The 21,202-nt window shown below is 40.7% G+C and overlaps 1 protein-coding gene across 1 annotated transcript; it reads right to left on the reverse strand.

Moving 5' to 3' along the window:
• Positions 1–703: 703 nt before the first annotated feature.
• Positions 704–20,986, reverse strand: htra1b (HtrA serine peptidase 1b). Its single transcript, XM_054598554.1, has 10 exons — positions 20,406–20,986; positions 15,618–15,717; positions 14,953–15,067; positions 14,577–14,666; positions 6,848–7,042; positions 6,682–6,714; positions 5,691–5,805; positions 4,959–5,016; positions 3,620–3,715; positions 704–2,141 (listed from the first exon to the last, which is right to left on the reverse strand). The coding sequence occupies exons 1-10, from the start codon at positions 20,863–20,865 to the stop codon at positions 1,973–1,975; spliced, it is 1,431 nt and encodes a 476-aa protein (XP_054454529.1). The 5' UTR covers positions 20,866–20,986; the 3' UTR covers positions 704–1,972.
• Positions 20,987–21,202: the final 216 nt, after the last annotated feature.

Raw genomic sequence — 21,202 nt, forward strand, 5'->3', positions numbered from 1 at the left:
TGCTTCCATAAGGTGTTAATTTTACTACATTGTGTCTTTAGATTTCTCTTAAATCCCCCAAAGTTACCATTAGATAATGCCTTATTTGCATACTAACGTATCATCGCCGAAAACTTAGTTAGTTACACCAAAAATCATTGTTTTAATGTCAGTAATCAACTACGGAAGTTTCATGATGATATATGTTAGTTAAACCTTTTACCCTATTCTCCTGAAGTGCTTTCTAAATGTTGTGAATTTTTACAAAACACATCTTCAAAGAATGTTTTCATTCTTATCCATATTCTGAACGTTTATATATTTTTCTGTAAAAACCTTTGACTCTAATATTCTAACAAAATGAAATAAGGAATATGGAAATGTATGAAAATAGCACATATTTAATAAGACAATGCATATTTAAACATAACCTTTTCAGATTTTTTTTAATACAACAAAAATAATTGTCTTAATGTAAGGACTCCATTAGGGATGTTTTATAGCAGTGTCTAGTTCAATTATTTACCCCTTTAGTGTCTCCCCTAAAATAGTTGTATCTTATCAGAATACAGTAATGACCCACACACACACACACACACACACACACACACACACACACACACACACACACACACACACACACACACACACACACACACACACACACACACACACACACACACACACACACACACACACACACACACACACAGTGGGGCCAACATTGTGTCATGCTTTGTTGTTTCAATGTGTCCAGAGGGAGAACACCGCAGAGTCACAGAGCAGAGAACAAGATGTTTGAGAGATGATGGAGTTCTTGTTTTCTCCGTCTCCTTGTGAACAGAGCTTTGCTGCTGAGGTCGTGGTGGAGTTCAGTTTCTTCTCTACTCATATTTGTACACATTAAACATCTTTAATGAAGACGTGTTTATTTATCTGTGACCAGTTAGTCTAAACTCAGTGTTCCCTTAATGGGTTTCATATGGAGCATCTATGTTTGTCGTATACAGTGAACTGCAACAACGAAGGAAGGAGGACCGTAACCCAGAACACAGTGGAAATTAACCAGTACTTGTCAACTTCTCGGCTGATTCGGGGTAATTGGAAGCAGGTGAGGAGGTTATTCCCCAGTAACAGACTGAAGCCAGTGGAAGAATCTGGTGCAACAGGGTCGAACCTTAATTATTGAGAATATTAGCTGTTGGTTGTAGGGTTAACCAACCAAATACATGATGATGCTGAAACAGAAAACACTCCACAAAGAACAAGAGGGTTGAAACCTCAACATGTCTTCAAAAGCTCAGGGGATCCTAGTACGCTCCATGAGGAACCTGCAACCTTTAGCCCTCATTCAGGAATGTTTGTCTTTAACAAAAATGTGTAAGGTTGTAGAGGATATTCAAAGCTAGTACAAAACTCTGTTATACTTAATGTTAGTTCCTTTTGGCTGATGGAGGAACATGCTTGAGATTAAATATCAACTGACAGTTATTCCATAGACATCATCGATAAAAACAACACTTTTGAAAATAATTTTATTCCCATTTTTTGAAAAAAATGTCATCAAACACACAAGGACAAAAATACTATTCAAAAAAATTATTCCATCAAGAACATACACAACAAAACAGAACTACGGTAACCTGCAGTTAAATCGTTATAGCGCCAGATACTGTTAGTAGAATATAAAAAGATCTGTGATGATGATAAGTAAAATGATGGATTAGAAGAAAAAACTAATATGAGAAGTATGAGTACAGGGTTGAAGCCTGAGTTCCCAGGGTCATAAAGTTTGACCTTTGAAGGTGCGAGCGAGCGTAACAGCATGGAAGAGCAGTGCTAATAATCAGAGTTCTTAAATGCAGTGGGCGTGGTCCCAGAGGCACACTCCCCTATTGGATGCTTGGTTTTTCAAAGTGTTCATGTTTGGTTGAAAAACACTGAGAGCCAGCTCTGGTTGGTTTGTTGATTGTTTGCTCTTTCAGCTGAGAGGTCAGGGTTCGATTTCCTCGGGGACGACGGTGAGGAGGATGTCCTCGTTGCCTCGCCTCACCACCGTTCGCAGCGTGTCTTCCCGCTTTATGGCGGCACTGACATCACTGGCCGATGTGATTTGCTCACCGTTGATGCTGATGATGACGTCTTTCTCCTGCAGGCCAGCTCTGTTACCAAGAAAAAAGGGCCAAGGAGTTTGTCTCTAGCAGAATAGCTCAGGTTATATCTCCTTATTACTATTCCTTATCAAAATATGTGCATACTATCTTCCACTTGTGTGTTTTTCTATAAAAGTAACTTTGTTTGTTATCTCCGCCTGGAGATTATGCATTTGGTCGTATGTGTGTCTGTCTGTCTGTCCACGGTTAATCTTGCATACTGGACCCATCACTCAAACATTTTTTGTGCTCATTTATGACTATATGCTCAGCGACCTCTTGTGGTTGCAGTGATTCGCACTTTTTGAAAACATCTTTAATTGGAAACATGTTTAATTGACTGTTTTATACCATCATTTGTACCACTCTGTTATTTGCAGGCCTAGGTAAGACAATTGCATGTATCTATGTATAACTACCGCTTAGCAAAGGACAAACTGAACCAAGCGCTAACTACAACGGAACGTGTCTTCTCATGTCTGTAGGAGGAGAGCTACTTAGCTGTTAGCAGCCTTTGGGAGTCCTACGGTGTGTTTGGCTAACAGAGCTAGAAGCTAACAGGGCTAACAGCTAACAGAACTAAACACAGCAGGACTGTGGACATAGAAAGAGGCCGAGCAAGCGTTAAAGCAGTCAACATTAAGCCTTACACAGTGAATTTCTCTGTGAAGCTGCAAAGAGCTGGTGCAGACATTTGCATCAATTAAAATGAGAACACACCTGTGTCAACTCTACTGAGCTCACTTTTCTAGTTGCCTATGTAGTAATTATGAATAATGTTATACAAAAATGTTTAAGATTTGAAGTCGAGTTTTCAGGGGTTTTGCTTTTATAAATTAAGCCTTTAATGTAGAGGCTCCAGAGTAAAGATAAATCTGGATTCTCTCGACTATGACTGAAGCAGTTTGTCCTCCCTGCCAGAGGGAGTTGGACATTCTGGGTGGGAAACCATTATGATTCTGCCTTCACTGCCAGCTTTCAGCACGTTCCAAAAGCAAAACAGCAGCTTTGAAACCAGAAGTGAACTTTCCATATCCTGCAGTCTTCACACACAGAGAGTTCAAATCTAATAAATGTCCTTTCAGCAGGATCAGATCACCCTGACTCCCGCCTGTGATCCACATAAACCCATCAGACAATAAGAAAACAAACTCTTCCTGCTGTTTTCTCAGATGGGACGCTTCAGATTTGCTGTGAATAAGTGTTACATATGGACGCTAAAAGGTTTTCCTGGGACAAAAAACATTTATACACGGCAGGAACAATTCTGGAAACATCCAGCTTGCAACCTTTTATCTATTTTCACATGTGACACGCTTCATTACCCAGTCTGAACTCCAAGAAGGGAAAAATAAGCCACTTGTGCTTTTTCTGGCATGAAACTCAAACTCACTTCAGATGATTGATGCAGAATTACCTGCTTTTAACATATTGGGCAGTGAGCATCAGATAATGTGGGAATAAGAAGTGATGAGAGAGGAACTCACGCCTCAGCTGGAGTCCGACTGATGACCTCAATGACGTACGCCCCGGAGGTGACATCTGGGAAGTCTGACTGCCTCTCCTTCAGCTCCTTAGCCAGCCTGACGGGAGAAAAACAACCAAAACATGAGCTCTTAATTCAACCTGAAGGGATGATGCATTGTGACTCATTTTAAACTTCAACACGTTAAGCATTTCTGTAATTAGTTGTGGTAAAACTGCCAATTTCCAACTTTGAAAAGCTGCAACTTAGGTCTGATTTTAGGTTGGATTTTGCTGCTGATCATTCGGTCACCATGTATTAATCTCATCAGATATAAGCAGATTTTTCTGAAAACTAGTTAAAGATAAAATTATGCATGAGACATTTTTCAAAACCACTGACCAAATCACTTGTGCATCTTCATCAACTACCACAGATAAAATGCTCTTAAAATGTATGTTGTATATTTAATACCAGTTTAAAGTTTTTTGGTTTACTTTCAGTCATTCAGTTTATTTCAGCATACAATAAAATGTGCAAACACTCACAAACATTAGATCATAAAGTCACCAACGTGTCAACAGATATAGAAATCAAGAAAAGAGCAATATCAGACTTGGTTATTTATTTTTGCATTGACAGCGTTGTTGTGTCGGAGTCCTTAAATGCAGCAGCGGTGCATTTAAGGACACGGACACAAAAAAAATGTGACAAAATGTTCACTGCAACTCAAAATGTGAAATGGCTACCCGGAGGGAAGGAAATCAATCTATAAAGTGATGATGTGCTTCAAATAAAGTTAAAGTTTCATGACAGATAGTGAACGATTGAACTAAACCACAGCGGTTCCTTTAAAATGAACAAGCTGTCATGAAGTGATGCTTGTTTTGGTGGGTTTTTTTTAAGGCGTTTCCTGCTGGGGAGGACAGCTTGGCCGTTACTCTGTAAAATGTGGGCGTTGTTTTTAAACTCACCATTTGACAGCAGGTACCTTAAGCGTGAGGTCACATTTTCAATACCATCACCACCCTTGTTATGTAGGGAGTACCGGGATTGAGAAACATACTTCAGGGTTCAGGGGAGATTAATCAATTAATTTGTCTCACTGCATAAGTTCTCAGACTTAAAATGCATTTCTTTTGCACAACAGAACAATCTGATCTGATAGACATACAAAAGATAATGCCTTTTTGTTATCTCATGTATAAAATATATGAGGATTTTACAATCAAGAACAGATGTTCTAGGAGTTTCATTATGATATGAAGAAAATACTAAATCGTATTTTTACACAAAGAGCCACCATTCTAATTACACCTTCACTAAAGTGTAAATTTAGCAAGATGCCATCGGAAACTTACGATGAAGTGAGACTCATCATTCTGACGCCGATGTATTTCTTCTTCTGGAATGTTTTACCTGGAAAAACACGAGGAAACAATGCTGATTGTATTGTTGATTTAGAAAATGTAAAGGTTATCATCTTCTACTTTCACTCTATTTATCTTTTCTATAAATCAAACTCAGTAAAGTACAGAAACACATCTTCTTTAAAGATCTTTGACCAACAGCTTTGCATTCTGAATACTTCTGGGTAACGTGATGTTCATGATTTAAAATCAACGATAACAATCATTTCTCTAACATCGAAGAAAATATTTTTTGTGTGAAATAATACTGTGGAGACATTCTGCAGTATGTGAAAATACTATGCCCCACCGGACAGCGTGTAAGATAAAATATATAATATCTATAATTTGGCTCACTCTAATCTCTCTTTCCCGCCGCTGATGCTAAATTTAATGCTAACACTCTCCAAACTTTTAACTATAAGGTAAGTTATAGTTTTTATTTCTGTGTCATGTACATTATCCATAAAATTAAATAAATTCATTTTAAGTTCATTTTAAATTTGAATCCAAATATTGTGTGGTTCCTTTTAAAAAGTGAAAATAGAAGTTATTATCTTTGTCATAAAGAGTAAGATGAATTTAAAGATCTTCATCGTATGTCATCCTCCTCTCTTTCTTTGTCCTTGTCCCCTCTGTCTCTGATAGTCTCTCTGTAAAATAAAGAGTGAAAATGTTGCTGACCTTTGATCTGTCTTTCATGTGACTCTGCCAGGAACTGTCTGATTTTGTCTGAGGGGATGGCGAAGGAGATTCCTGCTGTGACCTTCAGGGTGTTGATGCCGATCACCTCTCCGTCCTGCAGGACACACAGATCACACAGATCAGCTGTCAATCATCCCTCCAACAGTAAAAGTCTTGTTGAGCAGCGTGTCTGACACCACATTGTTCTTCGTTTAGTAACTCGGCTGGTGAAAACAAACTCATAATCAGATTCAGCTGCAGACTTTTTGCCAAACATTACCTAAACTCTCTATTTACTTTTCTTAACAAGGACTTTATGGTTCTTAGTGTTTGTTTATATGAGATTACATATATAGCTCTGTTTCGCAACATATAGATGTGGTCCAAGTAATGAGTAAGTCTTTTTTCTGTCCCTGTTTCAAAGACAGCGAGAGGTGATGTAACAGTTAAATTAAGAAACAAAACACGACTGGTTTACCCTCAATTTTAGTTATGAAAATACATTGAAATGATGAACGACTGATTCCCAATACCCTATTATCATATTTAACATCTTGGTAATGTCATTTAGATAATTTTTTGAGTCCTCAACAACATGCTTCATGTCCTAATTAATCTGATTAGTATTTACATAACACATGGGAAAACTAGGCTGCAAAGAAAAACAGGAATGCAGTGTAGATATGTTAGTAGCTTGAATAGTTAGAAAATGTTGAACTGTTAAAAATGCAACCTTGAATTTAAGTATTGTATGAGTTTGTAAAGCACTGGTTGCAGTTTTATATATGTTTTATGACATATGTAGTATGACATATGTGAAAGTAAAGTAACATGTAACAGATAAGGAGGACATATTAGGACATATCATACTATTGCACACACACACACACACACACACAAGATGAACAACACATGTTTAAACAGGGAACTTCTTATTTTGGATCCAAGCTTCTATAAAGTTTCTCCTCCGGCAGGTTTTTCCTTCACTCACCAGATTGACTAGTGGTCCTCCTGAGTTGCCGTACTGCATGAAAACAAAAAGGCAAACAGAGAATGTTAAAGCAAAGAAATCACAGCAGGTTTGAGCAAATGAATTCTGAAGTGATAGGAAAATGATATTAGCAGATTGGTGCATATGTCTGCGTCTCTTCACTCACGTTGATGATGGCGTCTGTCTGGATGTAGTCCATGTCGGAGTTGCGGAGGCCCAGCTCCTTGCCTCCCCTCTGAGTGGTGCTGACGATGCCGGTGGTTACGGTGTTCTGCAGGGAGAACGGGCTGCCTATGGCGACCACGAACTCGCCGGGACGAAGGTCCGCCGACCGGCCCAGCATCAGCACCGGCAGCTTCGTCTGCTCCACCAATCACAGAGAGGGGAGGGGAACAGAGAGAGAAGTCTGGTTGAAGAAATGATGCAGTTTGAGACACAAAATACAAAAGCTTTTGTTTTCTTCAGAGGTTGATTTAAGTAGTGAAAGACAGCCGACAATAAAAAGCTTTAGACTGTATTATCTGTTTGTTTTGCCTGATTGAAACAGATAAACAGACTGTTTAATCACATCCTTACACTTTTATTGTAGATGTTTTGGTTTGGAGAGGTTAAATATATATATATATATACTGTATATATATCCTCCAAACTATTTAAATGTAGTGTAAAATGTTGTGTTTTTCATCCAAATATGGTGGAGCAAACAGACTCAAAGGATCACGGATGATGAACGGAGATTGAAGGAACACCAGCACAGTCACCGGACAGTTGGCAACACACACACACACACCCACAAACACACACACACGCGCACACACACACACACGCAGTGGTAAACAGCAGTTTATTTTCTCTAAGCTGTTGGAGACAGACGTGGATTTCCTGGACGAGGCTTCTCTTCATTTACGACTCAAACTCTGACTTATAAACTCTAAACTGTAAATCCCCATAAACGACGGCTCACTTCAGCCTCGTTTCCACCAGAATGGACAGACGGGCAGTCAGCTGGTCTTTGTAGCTCCTAACTTTAACTGTTCTTTATTCCCTCAGTTTTTCTATATTTTGTTTTGCAACAAGTTTTGATTCTGCAAGAATTAAGATCCAACGTCCCACTCAGTTTATTCAGAAGATGTGTGTCTGCCTCCAAAATCACACCAGGTTCATTCATAACAACTACTCCTATGCCTTATACTTCATTTAATTAAGTTAAAGTTAAGTTAAACACAAACAAAAACGTCTTCTTCAGGTCTAAACTGAAGCCGAATCAAATCTGACTTTTTGGGTTAAGTGCTATATGTATTTCTTTGTCAAATGAAGACCGTCCGAGCATTTCAAAATCAACTAAGTTTTGCAAACATAACTCTTGTATGAGAGCGTTGCGAGGATTAATCGTCTCACCTTGTTTTATTACAGAAGACTATAGAAGAGTGTCTTGTGCGTTGTTGTACAATTCTACAAACACAGTAATGATGAAAACTACAAAAATACATGTCCCCAAAAAAATAAGAGCACAGCCAAAGAAATGAATCACGACCATGTGTCATTACAGCATGAGGTGGGAAAAGAGATCCCGAACATGTCAAGTTAGGTATCCAACTTATCCAACAGATTTTTATTCGTTCTGTTGTTTGAATGGCTGCATCTCTGATGAACTGGGCTCCTAATTATTAGCTTTTCCATCCCTGTTACTGCAGTTTCCAGTGCTAACATGCCTTACTGAACACACACACACACACACACACACACACACACACACACACACACACACACACACACACACACACACACACACACACACACACACACACACACACACACACACACACACACACACACACACAGTTTATGCTGGCACCGGACGTAAAGAGCCCAGTAAAGACTTTTTATAAGTAATAATCTGTTAAAGTAAACATAAATTGAATTTTATTGCTCTCTCTCTCTCTCTCTCTCTCTCTCTCTCTCTCTCTCTCTCTCTCTCTCTCTCTCTCTCTCTCTCTCTCTCTCTCTCTCTCTCTCTCTCTCTCTCTCTCTCTCTCTCTCTCTCTCTCTCTCTCTCTCTCTCTCTCTCTCTCACCACTTTATTAAGGCCAGAAAAGACTCCACTCAGACTGCCAGTGCTAATTATTTTAAGTCGGTAGATAGAGACACACATTCACTCAAAGGTATGAACCAAAAAGTGTTTCCCTTTGTTTTACAGGATGAATATAAGCGGCAGGAGCTCCTCACAGTTTCCACTAACTCAAATTCATCAAGCACAAATCTGTGTTAAAATGATTTCCAAGTATATTGTTAAAGGCTCGGAAGATGTATCTACTCAATCAGATTCTGCCAAAGTAAGACCAGTTCGTGTTATTTAACGAGATAATCTAGACGTATACGTCTCTGGTGTCGACCTGTCAATCAGAGTGTAGCCCCGCCCTAAAGCATACCCTGCTTTATGGTCTATTTGACTCTAAATGGACCATAATTTACTAAATGAACATCATGCTGTATTGAAGAAGACTTGAAACTAGAGATTGAGACCATAAACTCATGTTTACAATGTTTACTGAGGGAATAAATCAAGAGAGAAGTAGAGTAATTTTCTCATAGACTTCTACACAAGCAGAGGAGTCGCCCCCTGATGGACAGTAGAGAGAATGCAGGTTTTAAGACACTTTTAAGACACCATGCAGTCTCCAGCTCCTCCATTACATCTACGATCTAAAAACACTTTGGCTCCAGCTCTTACATGTGTAGTTTGCTGATTGGCCTGAACTGTGTGCTGGACTGCTGCATGTCGTCCCACTGACCTACTTCAGATCCAGATGTGACATGGAGATGTTAAGACCCATCTGTCATCAACGACACACCACTGAGCATCACAAGCGCCTGTTTGTTGCTCATCGTGTGTTTGTTAAACACATGTGTGGCCCATTTCCTCTGTTAAATAACAAGCCCGAACACTCTGACCCAGTTTTGGTTTAGTAAGAGAGAGGGAGAGAGAGAGAGGGAGAAACATGGAGTACGTATCAGGGGAGAAAGAGAAGGAAAGGAGGAAAAAGGTAAGTATAGGGGAGTTTGAATGAATGAAATAAAAGATGTGACAGATGTGAATGTGTTTTACATCTCAGGGCAGCTGTGGAGTGATGAAGACATTTCCAGACAACCAAAGAAGACGACATGCAAACTGAATGTTTCTCTGTTTCGGAGTTTGATTGACATGCACGAAAAGCATGTCTAAAAACCACAGGTATGCTCAACACATCTGTACATGACCAACACCTTGAGCATGTGCATTCGTGTCTATGTGTGTGTGTGTGTGTGTGTGTGTGTGTGTGTGTGTGTGTGTGTGTGTGTGTGTGTGTGTGTGTGTGTGTGTGTGTGTGTGTGTGTGTGTGTGTGTGTCCTCAGGTCTGGATGAGTCAGGGCAAAAAACAAAGCAAAATATAATGTGGCGCCTGAAACAGATTAAAGTTTGCGTTCACAGCAGCTTCACTGTACGTCTGTCATGTTCTTCATTCCATCTTGGAACCGGACCTTCATTACTTTATCTCAATTACACACCTGTGAAGTTACGTGATGCCTCTTGGATGGTTGCGACGCTATCACGGTGATAAAACCTGTCCACAGACAGACAGAAACACTAGAGATCATCTTGTGATGGGATTACACCAGACGTGACGCCAAATCAAACGATTCCTCACCTCCTACCCCCCCTATGTCCTGCACCCTTGCTCGGTCCTCGCCCATTTTTGAACAATGCAAAGTTACGTGATGCATCTTGAACGGTTGCAACACTTTAACAATGTCAAATTCTTCAACAGACAGAAAAAAGGTACTTGAAATAGTACTAAAAACCTCTTCTGTGCTAGTCAAGGTCGAGACTTCAAAGCCGAGGCGCTGCTTTAAGTTATAATTTAAGAGACGCTGACACAGCAGAGTGCAACAAAACAACCGAACACTAAGACCACAACAAGGAACAGAGTCTTCTTCTTCTCTCATCTTTCTTTCAGAATTTAGTTTTTAAGCACACCAAGCTACAAAAAATGACAATTTGAAAAACTCAATAATTTGTCTTTGTAGAAGCAATTTCCACTTTGTTACTCTGAAAAAAATCACTATAAACTGCTTTCAGTGTCACTGTTGGGACAGTGTTGCAGGTGTAGAAAAACATTTCCTGTGAAAAAGGAAGGATCTAAATGCAGAGAGTTGATGGAGCTGGATGATATCAGTGGTTTGTTGAAATTGAAAGGCCTACAAACACAAAACACAACTGGGCACCCTGAAAACTATGACGATCTGACAGGGGAAGTGGACCAGTTCATGAGGCGAGTGACTGATGAGGGAATGAGGTACAAATGAGGCTGAAGAGGAGGGACGGAGAGACTGACTCTAAATATGGAGGTCTGATTCTGAGTTTGAAGCTCATGTAATCAATATGTTTGTATTATAATGTGCTGAAGATATAAAAGCTTTGAATCAAAAAATAACAGAACAGCAGGTGCTACAATAAATATCAGACATGACATAACATAAGCGGCTCATGGATTGATAGATGCTGGATCAGGATAAAATATCGCCTTGGGGTTTTAATGGATGAGTCGAGACTCAAAAAACCCATCAAAGAGCTCCTGTCTGCACATGCTCAGAGGACACCTGCCTCAGTGAAAACAGTACAGGTGACTGAAACACACTCGTAAAAAGTAATATTATTCTGTTCACTGGGGTTTCACCTTCAATAACTTTCTACAAGTGAAAGAGTAGAGAGTCAGAGTTAAATCAATCACAGTTTGTGCACGCACACACATTCCTGAGTAGAGGTCTAATCAGGCAACAGATGTGAACACCTGTGTTGGTGTGTAGAGGTTTTAAAAGTGTAATAAATTAAAAGTGTCCAGGTGGACACTGAATGTTGCTGGTGAGTGTTTTTATTTTTAGCACCGTACGCCTTGTGTCTCCTTTCTCTGACGTTACAGCTGTCAGATTGAACAGAGACAAAGCTCATCTAAACAAAGTGTGAAGCAGACATCCTCCGTCTGGAGCTCATGATGAAAAAACAATGTCAAACAAAAATATCGACGCCATATAATAAAAAGAAAAGGACAGAGCTAATCTTTCATACAATGGTCAGAGTGGTGATATGTTGTAAAGATATTGTTGTCATAGAAAAAATTAAAAAGAACGCTTGACACTTTTTCGTTGAAATGAGAAGAGGATATATGTGGATTAAGGCCCTCATACATCACCTTTTAAGTTGGAAACTTGCTAATTTGCTTATTTTGCATATGTTTAAATCCAATATTCTCTCTCCTTTAAACTTTGATTTTGGTCTCAACCAACTGTCTCTTTAGCTGCTAAATGCTTCACTACATTCAACAGGTAGTCGCTAACTTTTTGTTTTATAACCGTACTTTCTGCTGTGATTAGTTTCTCATGGACTCTCCTATTTGGCCTTTTTACCGACGTTATTTGGCAGAGAGAACTAAGAAAAGCATTCAAATGAATACACTAACTGTGTGTTGGGATGGATGTGTGGGAGGGTGGAGGTTCTGTTAGTCGTTTGTGCAGAAGAACAGTTACCTCTTGGTTTTTGCATGTGAACCCACAACCACAAGTGCTGAGCAGTTTGTGGATTTCTGCACAAATTTCATCTCCTGAGGCTCCAGTTACATCCAACCTGCTCCGCCCAAACACGCCGAGGAAAACCATGATCGTCTCCGTCTGACCGGCAAAAATGAACTCACATCCTGCAGTGTCTGTCTGTGTGTGTGTGTGTGTGTGTGTGTGTGTGTGTGTGTGTGTGTGTGTGTGTGTGTGTGTGTGTGTGTGTGTGTGTGTGTGTGTGTGTGTGTGTGTGTGAGAACGGCCATTTAATTCAGGCGTGTCTGTGGTACAGCCTGTTCTCACCTGAGTTAAATTAGTTTTATTATTGCTGACAGCAGCAGTTACTTTCTGTGAAAATAAAACCTTCATTAAGTATCACATTTAAAAGTCTTAGTAGTTGAGCGTGAATGCAAAAAATGATTATTATCTGACAAACTGCGGATCATATAGACTCAACCAGAACATTATTACACTAAAAAGCCTTATCCTTAAATACTTCACACCAAAACACCAATTGTAACCTGTAATTTGATATTTGGAAAATGTTACTGTTTGCTAACTCAATCATTTGGTCTGTTTATTCTTTTTTAAGTTTCATTAAATTTGATTTCAGATTATTTTTTACAGAAAAAAATAAATCTCAGAAGGAATATTTGACGTTGAAACGTTTCATGTAAAGATCTAGAAGGTGTTTGCGTTCTTTTGTGTGTTTGTCTGACTCTGTGGAAGCATATTCACCACACACACACACACACACACACACACACACACACACACACACACACACACACACACACACACACACACACACCCAGACACACACACACACACACACACACACACACACAGAAATAAACCCTGTTTTCCACTGATGGCAAATCAAGATGGCAGGAAGGAAGTTTGTGTTCAGATGGCATTAGCAGGTCTGAACCGGCCCTCCAGACAGACTGGAGGAGGAAAAGAAAGTGTGTGTTGTATTCTTTGGTTTTCTGTGTCATAGAATGGATGATTTTTGTAATTAATGGGAATGGAAATACATTTTAAGGTCTAATGCAAATGTAACTTGAGTAATTAATACATCGTATATGTGGGTCCTTAAATAGGGCCCTTTAATATCTACATTTTAAGATTTTAAAACATCACAAATCTGGAGTTTTTAATATTGTGACAACAGAATCCAGATTAGAGTTTCATATTGCATCCTGTCTGCCTACAAAAGCACATTTGGACTTCAACTCCCTTAATTGATTGTCTGCTTTCTTTTATTCTTCCTATTTCTATACTCACACTTTTAATAGCATGGAGAAATTGGTGTATCAAGCAATTTGTTCTGATGAGTGAATCTGGCATCAAAATTTCTAATTCTTTCCATGAAAAAGGACAACATTCCTTTAAGTGTTTTGTGCAGGATGTTGCAGCTCTGTCTGCCCAGTGTCTGTGCAAAAATGAAGTTTTTCCAATGCACAAATTCTGTGGAAAACCTCACTTCCTGAACTAAGTTTGGCTGTCCAGTCATCCCTGCACCAAAAACAAAGTGCTGTGTCAAAAAAACGACAACTCAGATGGAACCACATGAAAAGGTTCAATCTGTCTCCTGACCGGCTCCACAGATATCCACTTTCATGAGTCATGATATTATTTTGTTGAGACGCCTTGACTTAAATATCCCACTGAGCTAAAATAAAAACCAGGCTTTCCATTTACGGATTGCTCAGGAAAAAAAGCAATGAAGCAATTTTTCCAAAAAGCAATAAATACCTGATTCTGTTTTGGAAAATAAAAGAGAGAAGCAGACAAGTGTGTCTGAGGGGAGATTTTAAAAGGAGAGAGAGACAAAGAGAGGAGGTTTCTAGAGAGCTGCAGCGTGAAACAGCTCCAAGAAAGAAAAGATGATGTAATCGGGTAGTTACCTGCATATAATTAAAAACAAATATCATATTATTTTTTGCTATATTTCAACTCTCCTTTCGATTAAGTTTTGTAACAAATCAGTGTTTTCTCCATTTTTTGGACAGCACATGAATGAGCAAATAAATGAAGTGGAATGAATCATTCCCTCGGATTTAAAAAAATTAATCTGATGAATAAATAAATATTGCAGCAGCTGACTATCTCTGGAACGAAGCAAGGTACTTCTTTAGTCCATACTAGGAAAACCTCTGCAGACTTTGAAGAAGAAATAGAAACGGTTTGGGGGAATGATCATCGGTGAACAGCTAAGCCATCCAGCGTGATGGAGGCTGACACTGAAAAGACAATAAAAACAGGAAGAAGAACATTCCCATCCATTCCTCTCTCTCTCTGCTCACCGGTACATCGATCTTGATCAGAGCGATGTCGGCCTTCTCATCTATATCTTTGATCTTGGCGTCGTATGTCGCTCCGCTCTTCAGCTCCACCTGCAGGAAACAAAAAAAATGTAACCTTCCTCAGCACCAGTCCCGCTTTGTCCCTGATAATCTTTTAAAAGTTTCATTGGATGATCTTTGGTTATTTTCTGAATTATTTGTTAAATGCAGAGGCAACCTGAAGCTCATTGTGTGTTTCAACCATGAAACAAAATCATAAGTGGATGCGTTTGGAAAACAATAAATATGACAAATTAAATACGACATAAAATACAATTCATCACAAAAACATGATGCAAGCATATTTTTTCTACAGATGTAAAACTGCATTGCGTACCTTGACTCGGTGCTTGTTGGCCACCACGTGAGCGTTGGTGACAATGAGGCCGTCTTCGGACACAACAAACCCAGAGCCGCTGGCCACCGCCACCTCACGCTTAGAGAATATCATCCTGAGCAGAAAGAGTTAGAGACGGGAGCATGTTTCTGAATTATCACCTCAAACACCAACATGAGGACACCGATCCAACTCAATCACGTTAATTAATGTTAACTAAAAAACAAAGTATACATTCCTTCTCCACTGAACTACAGGTTGAGAGGTACCAAGGGATGATTTTAAAGACATGGATAAACGAGATTCAGTGTAACATTTATTTTTAGCACTACATACAGCGAACACATTTAATGAATGACAATTTAGTTTTTTTGCAGGTATTGAACTAATTAATAATTTGACCTGAGGATCATGAAGGATGGAAATGTATTACAATGAAGCCTGAGGAAGTTATTGATATTGGTAACAAATGTAATGACGATCCATCTAGTATTTAATTTCAAAATACAAATGTCAATCTCATGGTGGTGCTATAGAGGAAATAACAGCTGATCACCAAAGTCAAAAGCCTGGGATCAACCAGTAGACCATTCATTTTTTTATTTTAAAAAGCAGACCACTCATTGTTATATTGTTAGGTTGTCGGTTCAGGTAGTTTTTCTTACTTTCTGTACAGTTCAATATGAACGACAGCAGGTGCGATCTTCTCCACCACGTCAGCGATGAAGTTGTACTTCAAACGAAGACTGTCAGGGTTCTGCTGACCTGAAGGGGGGGAAACATACTGTCAATGACCTGCATCACACACACACACACACACACACACACACACACACACACACACACACACACACACACACACACACACACACACACACACACACACACACACACACACACACACACACACACACACACACACACACACACACACACAGAAAAAGCATTCCCATCCTGGATGACCACATCATAACTTTTTTGCTCAGCAGCAGCACAGTTACTGGGAGTCAATCATGTGTTGTACATTCTCATATCATACTGTATTGGACTTTGACCACAGAAACAGAGATGGGTTTGTGTTGCCAGGTTGGATAAAATGTCTAAACACGTTCTAAATCGTCGTGCATAACGCCGTGATGAACCAGCTCCAGATGTGGAGTGCAGTGCTGTCTGCTGCTCCCACCGATGCTTATAAAACAAAGGAAATGACTCAGATACGGAGCAATAGCAGGGGGCGGGGGCAGCAGGGGGAGGGGCTTTTAACAGTCCATGCATAACCGCCACTATCACCTTACATAACCCTAATTTGGTTTCACAACATCTTTCTTTTCGTCATTTCACTGGTCGGTTTGTGCGTCCATCCCTCCCACTTTGTCCTGCTGGGACCAATCAGGAGACTCTCTCCATGTAATGTGTGTGTGTTGGTGGCAAAAACACGTGTTATCAAAGCAAAATGATGTAACAGCAGCACATGAGACGAGACATTAGGGTACTATTGAACAAAGTCATGGTGCATCAAGATACAACTTTCGCTTGTTTCACTGTCCCTAAACTTCTTCCTCTGTCGCTATGGCAACACACGACGCTGTTTTAAAAGTGTGTGTTGCACTTCAACATATACTTGTTGGCTTTCGAAACATTGGGAACTGTACCCCATCTCTTAATACCCATAATCCCTTGCGTTTTCCTCTTGTTGCCTTTATGAACTCTAGGAAGAAACGCTGCAACTTTCAGATAAACTAATGAGAACATGTTGACTGTGGGCATCGTTTGGGAACAGGATTCTGCCTCTAATCACTTCAACGCCCTGCTGCTGGCAGCTAACGTCCCGAGGAAACACACCCAAATACGGAGAGAATCAGGGTTTCCGTGTTTTGGTAATCTGCACCACAACACAGAAAGGACCAAGGTAGCAGGAACAATCCAACAACGAGGAATCTGAAGTCTATTTTAAGGCATATCTTGTCTTCAGCATGCAGATTTAAGTTTCTGATTGTGATCAACAGGCTGATCTCATATCTACTTATTATCTCTGTGAGAGCTGATGTAGCTTAAAACCCTTCTGTAAAAAGTACTTTAACGCTTTATTTTTTATCAAAATGGTTGGCTATTATTTTGTTGATGGACTCATTTATTAGTCGACTAATACTTTCAGCTCTTATGCATATAAATGATGTGCATTCTGTTATTGTTCCAAAATAAAAGAATAAGAAAAAGAACAGCTAAACCATCTGGAACTTAAGCTACATCAGCTCTCACTCAGACAATAATCAGAAGTATGGCGCTACATTATCTTCTTTACTATACTTTACTTTGTCATAATGCAACTTTACACTGTTTGACTTTTTAGGAAGTATTTCAAGTCAGCACATGCAACAGACTTCCTTAATAAAAATGCTTATTTAGTCCTCAAACTCTTGACTTGAGTCTGAAGTCGGACTCACGTGACTCAGGTCTTCACCTCTGCTACAAACTGATGATGTGTTTTTCTGAGGACCTCCGCCGGTGCTGCTGCTGACTTTCTGACTGAGCAGCTGTTTGTTGTGAATGTCCACTTCAACCTCGGCTGCAGCCAACCGTCTCGAAGACCCCGATGTGTTTATGTGTGTGTGTGTGTGTGTGTGTGTGTGTGTGTGTGTGTGTGTGTGTGTGTGTGTGTGTGTGTGTGTGTGTGTGTGTGTGTGTGTGTGTTTGTTGGCTGGAGGATTAGTGGTGAGCCAGCTGCTGCAGCTTTGAAGTGACCTGAATGGAGCCAGTCAGACGAACGGAGAGACACACTGCAGGTGTCGGTAACAGAGCCGCATATACTGAGGTCGATAAAGGTCAATTCATCACTGACTCAGGGAATAAAGCTGCAGCAGGTACAAATTTGAAAATCATCGATCAGATGTCAGTGTCCTTGAACGCACCGACAAGTTTAAATGATGGAATAATGGACTTGGGGCTGAGCGCCACAGACAGGGAAGTCAGAAAGTACTGCAAGACGAACTAACACACAGTTTGGTCTTCTCATGCAATGTGTAAATAACAGGAAAAATAAAGTAGTAGTAGTAGAAGATAAATCATAAAAGCTAATTTATTATTCATTGATTATATACTTGCAGCCAAATTTGTCTTTGAAATAATCTAATCTTAGAACGGATGGTTTTGCTTTGTATATGACGTAAATCTTGCATTGTAAATGCACAAAACTGTCTTTTTAACTAGTTCCACACTTATAACTTACAAGTGGGAAGTTGTTTCATTTTCCAACACAAAAAACTTTTTCTCCTGAATGCATCTCAAAAATTCCATCCCTCCGAAAGCTAAACGATACCATGTTCTGAACTTCATGTGAAATCTAATTAGGAGCTGGACGAGCCTGAACTGGGAAACATTCCTCCGGTTCCTGAAAGAGTTGAGTCACCGTGCAACCGTGTTTTGTTGATTCTGTATCCAAGCCTGTCAAGCTGACAAAGAGCTCACATGTCTGCACAGGAAGCTGAAATAATGAAAAAAATAAAGGGACCCATTCAAATCTGGGTTAAATAACTTGGGACTGACCCAGACCGGCGTCTGTTGAACAAGTTACACGAACAACCAATCAGCTTCTGAGGACTTGATAAAGTGTGTGCGTGTCACAGTGACATGTTCCAGATTTCTTTCCTCAGCTCGAGAAGTTCAAATCCTCAGAAGAGGCGATGAGACAATTGTGTCCATCTCTCTTGGTGGGACATATTAGAGATAGGACAAAAGGAAATCAGCCACAAGGAGAGAAGGGAAGGAAAGGAAAGAAAGTCAGGAAGGATAAGACGTGCAATGAAAGGAGATGAGACGACCGGACAGAAGGAGACAGGCCACGATAGGAGGGACAGGGGGAGTTAAAGCACAGATGGAAGAGGAGAAAAATAAGAAAAGATAAGGACAGAGGAGACGCAAACTCCTGTTCGACTTCTCCTTCATCTGCCCTTTCCTGAATAGATATATATAGAGAGGAGAAAGGAAATAGGAAATTAGTTTTTGCAGCACATTGTGACCTTGATAAGATAACATAACGAGTGTGCATGTGTGTGTGTGTGTGTGTGTGTGTGTGTGTGTGTGTGTGTGTGTGTGTGTGTGTGTGTGTGTGTGAGTGAGAGAGAGAGAGAGAGGGAGGAAAAACAACCCCAGTTTTAGAGTTTGGTGCAGTGTGAGGCGCCGATGCAAATCTGACTGATCAGCAGATGGAAAGACGCCAAAGAGACAGAGGGAGAATGAGGAAGAGATCAAGGATGTCCTGACCTCCACATTGTATTATACAGACTTAAAAAAAAGAAACCAAAAAGGCACTTTTAATAAAGCAATAAATGTCAGATAATGTACACAGATGCTATAACTTTTACAAAATATTAAAAGGCCTTTTTACATGAGTTAAAGCTTCAAACCTGCAGCTGTGGCCCAAAACACAAACCATCTGGTGATCTAATCTAAATTCTGGGAAAAAAAGCAGAGGTTCCCCAGAGGTTTGTGATGGGAGGAATTAAAGCAGGACTACGTAACTTTGATCATAACAGTTTTGGGATAATGGTAAATGCTCAAATGCAACAAGAGCACAAGCAAACTCACTCAGTTATCTAATTTACATCAAACATATCTATGCAGTTTACTAAAAAAGCAGAAAATGGCCAATCCAGTTACATTTTACTTCATGAATGTGTCAATTAAGAACACAGCTCATTTAAAAATGATTATTTGGAAGATCAGAGGAGGTTTGACAACTCTGATCAACAGATGGAGGAGAAAGTTCATTCTGTGCTGCTGAGGTCATCCAAGTTCAACACACACACACACACACACACACACACACACACACACCTGAACACACACTTGAACACACTTGAACACACACACACACACACACACACACACACACACACACACACACACAAATTTCACACACACACACACACACACACTGAACACACACAAACACACACACCTGAACACACACAACACACACACACACACACAACACACACACACACACACACACACACACACACACACACACACACACCTGAACACACACTTGAACACACTTGACACACACACCTGAACACACACACAACACACACACAACACACACACACTGAACACACACTTGAACACACACACACACACACACACACACAACACACACACACACACACACACACACACACAACACACAACACACACACACACACACACACACACACACACACACACACACACACACACACACACACACACACACACACCTGAACACACACTGAACACACACACACACACACCTGAACACACACACACACACACACACACACACACACACACACACACACACACACACACACACACAACACACACCTGAACACACACACACACACACACACACACACACACCTGAACACACACACACACACACACACACACACACACACACACACACCTCTCACCTTTCCCGCAGGTTCCTCTCTGGATGAAAATCACCGGCGGCTGCTGCAGCTTCATCGCCCGGTTGCTGACGCGCTTCAGCTCGCAGATGTTCCGGTACGAGACACCGTCGCTGCCGCACACCGGCTCGGAGATGGTGCAGCTGCACACGCCGGCCTTCCCCCTGCGCCTCACGGTGGCCGACACCTCCACGCCGCCGGAGACAGCGCACTGCATCCCCTCTGCGCACTCCAGCTCCTCGGGGCCGCCGCACTGCTCGCCCTCTCCGGACGCGCACACCGGGCAGCAGTCGCAGCTGTCCAGCACGTCGCCGGCCAAGCAGTCTGCGGGGATCGGCGCGCACTTGGACTTGTCGCACTTCTCCGAGCAGCCGATGGCGAAGAGTTTGGCTATCCGAGACCCGGCGACCAGATGCGGGCAGACGAGCAGTGCCATCACGCACAGGACGAACCGGAGAGTCATGACGGGAGCTGGAGTTTAAACTGATGTGCAATGATAGATTATGGTCTGGAAGAGTTAAAGTGTGCTCTGACGATTAACTGACTGATGCTCGGTGTGGAACTGTAGTGTCGGAATGTCCCGGTTTATAAAAGCTGCAGGATAAACACAGGAGGCGATTGGTGGGCGTGTGTGACGTCTGTCAGGGGGAAGGAGGGTGTGTGTGTGTGTGTGTGTGTGTGTGTGTGTGTGTGTGTGTGTGTGTGTGTGTGTGTGTGTGTGTGTGTGTTTGTGTGATGTAAACTGTGCATGGTGGAAAGTGAAATGTGTCATTATCTTTATCAAAGTACTTGAATATTTG

The sequence above is a fragment of the Anoplopoma fimbria genome, chromosome 5 (assembly GCF_027596085.1).
Source record: "Anoplopoma fimbria isolate UVic2021 breed Golden Eagle Sablefish chromosome 5, Afim_UVic_2022, whole genome shotgun sequence".
In the NCBI taxonomy this organism is placed as follows: Eukaryota; Metazoa; Chordata; class Actinopteri; order Perciformes; family Anoplopomatidae; genus Anoplopoma; species Anoplopoma fimbria.

What these genes read in the sequence shown, in the direction of transcription:
- htra1b (XM_054598554.1), bottom strand. Translation starts at nt 20,865, where the DNA reads ATGACTCTCCGGTTCGTCCTGTGCGTGATGGCACTGCTCGTCTGCCCG. An exon ending in GAGAGGAACCTGCGGGAAAG is followed by an intron (nt 15,718 to 20,405) that starts GTGAGAGGTGTG and finishes CCCCCCCTTCAG; the next exon opens with GTCAGCAGAACCCTGACAGT. An exon ending in CATATTGAACTGTACAGAAA is followed by an intron (nt 15,068 to 15,617) that starts GTAAGAAAAACT and finishes CTTTCTGCTCAG; the next exon opens with GATGATATTCTCTAAGCGTG.